At 34.3% G+C, this 1,518-nt stretch overlaps 1 protein-coding gene across 1 annotated transcript; it reads right to left on the reverse strand.

Annotated features, from left to right (window-relative positions):
* Nucleotides 1-290: 290 nt before the first annotated feature.
* Nucleotides 291-1,154, reverse strand: LOC109592189 (uncharacterized). Its single transcript, XM_020007712.1, has 3 exons — nucleotides 943-1,154; nucleotides 783-896; nucleotides 291-737 (listed from the first exon to the last, which is right to left on the reverse strand). Exons 2-3 carry the CDS (start codon nucleotides 835-837, stop codon nucleotides 412-414), a joined length of 381 nt encoding a protein of 126 aa, XP_019863271.1. The 5' UTR covers nucleotides 838-896; nucleotides 943-1,154; the 3' UTR covers nucleotides 291-411.
* Between the last annotated feature and the right edge of the window lie 364 nt (nucleotides 1,155-1,518).

Consider the following 1,518-nt stretch of genomic DNA (forward strand, 5'->3'; position numbering starts at 1 on the left):
TAAAAATTAGAACTTACCAGAAAAGCAAATTTGGCAGAGAATCATTACAGCAGCAACAAAGGCCATCATGTTCAGTGAACCAACCATGCAATTTGACATTAATGTTGTAAAGGTGTGGCTTTACATCCTACATACCTCATTATGTATGCATGCAATTTTCTTAATTACAATTTCTCAGACTGGTAGTTTGATATGTACTTATCTACTACCTCCTACTACACCATAAGCAGCACACTCTGTATTAGTGCAAGAATTAATATCAATAAGTACTTCATTTTGACTTACCCTAATATTACTATTCTATGTGGAAACTAACCATATATAGTAATGTTTACAATGGTATTAAAATTTTTGAATGAATTTTTTTAATTGTTAAAATTTACTAAATCCAGTCCAGTACACACACTAACTCTAAAGTCTATTACCCTCTACTACACCATAAGCAGCACACTCTTCCATTGATAGTTCTGACTGAGGAACTGATAATGTTACAGTCTCATACTGTGGGAATCCAGCACTCTCTACTACACCATAAGCAGCACATTCTTTTACTGGTAGTTCATAGTCTCCCTCTGACTGTGGAGCTGGTAGATCTACAGTCTCATACTGTGGGAATCTAGTACCTTCCACTACACCATAAGCAGCACATTCTTCCATTGATAGTTCTGATTGTGGAACTGGTAGATGCACATTCTCATACTGTGGATTAACTGATGATAGTTCTTGCTCTTGTGAATCTGTAATACAATAAAAGTTTTATATAAATAAATAAATTGCAATACTTTGATTATTATTTTCATTCCCCTTTAGTAATGTAATATCATTAATCACTTCCATTCTTCCTCTTCTCTTTTTGAATCGAACTGTTGCTGCTACCACTACAATTACTATAACAACTACAATGTACATATTAATGACAACATTTGATTATACTGTACATACCAATTATTATAATTAGTAGTGGAACTGATGCCCCAGAAGCCAGCCCAATAATTGATGAAGAAGATATAGATAATGTTGGGATTACGGTAGATGAAGAAGCTATGAACGAAGGTAGAATTATAAATGAAGAAGAAGATATGGATGAAAGAGTTGCCAATGAAAGAGTTGGGGCTGAAGAAGAAGTTATGAATGAAGAAGTTTGTGAAGTCGTGGATGAAAAAGATAGTGATGAAGAAGAAGAAGTTGAGGATAAGGAAGATAAGGGTGAACGAGTAATGAATGAAAAAGTTAGGGAAGAAGTTACTAGAATTAATGGGGATGAAGCAGTTGAAGTACAATAAAGTACATTATAACTACACAAATGAACATACACTGTACCTGTCACTAATGTACTAGTTGATCTAGTGGTACGAATAGAAGTAGAGCTACTGATGGTAGGAGTATCTGTAGTACTGCTTATGATGGAGCTACTTGTAACTAGTTGTACTGTTGAAGTAGTTGAAATAGTTTGCACTGATGAAGGATATGTTTCAAATTCAGACATTATTGATGAAGTTGGTACAACCAAAGTAGGGA

This window comes from Amphimedon queenslandica, unplaced genomic scaffold, assembly GCF_000090795.2.
Source record: "Amphimedon queenslandica unplaced genomic scaffold, v1.1 AMPQUscaffold_6032_Cont22006, whole genome shotgun sequence".
Classification (NCBI taxonomy): domain Eukaryota; kingdom Metazoa; phylum Porifera; class Demospongiae; order Haplosclerida; family Niphatidae; genus Amphimedon; species Amphimedon queenslandica.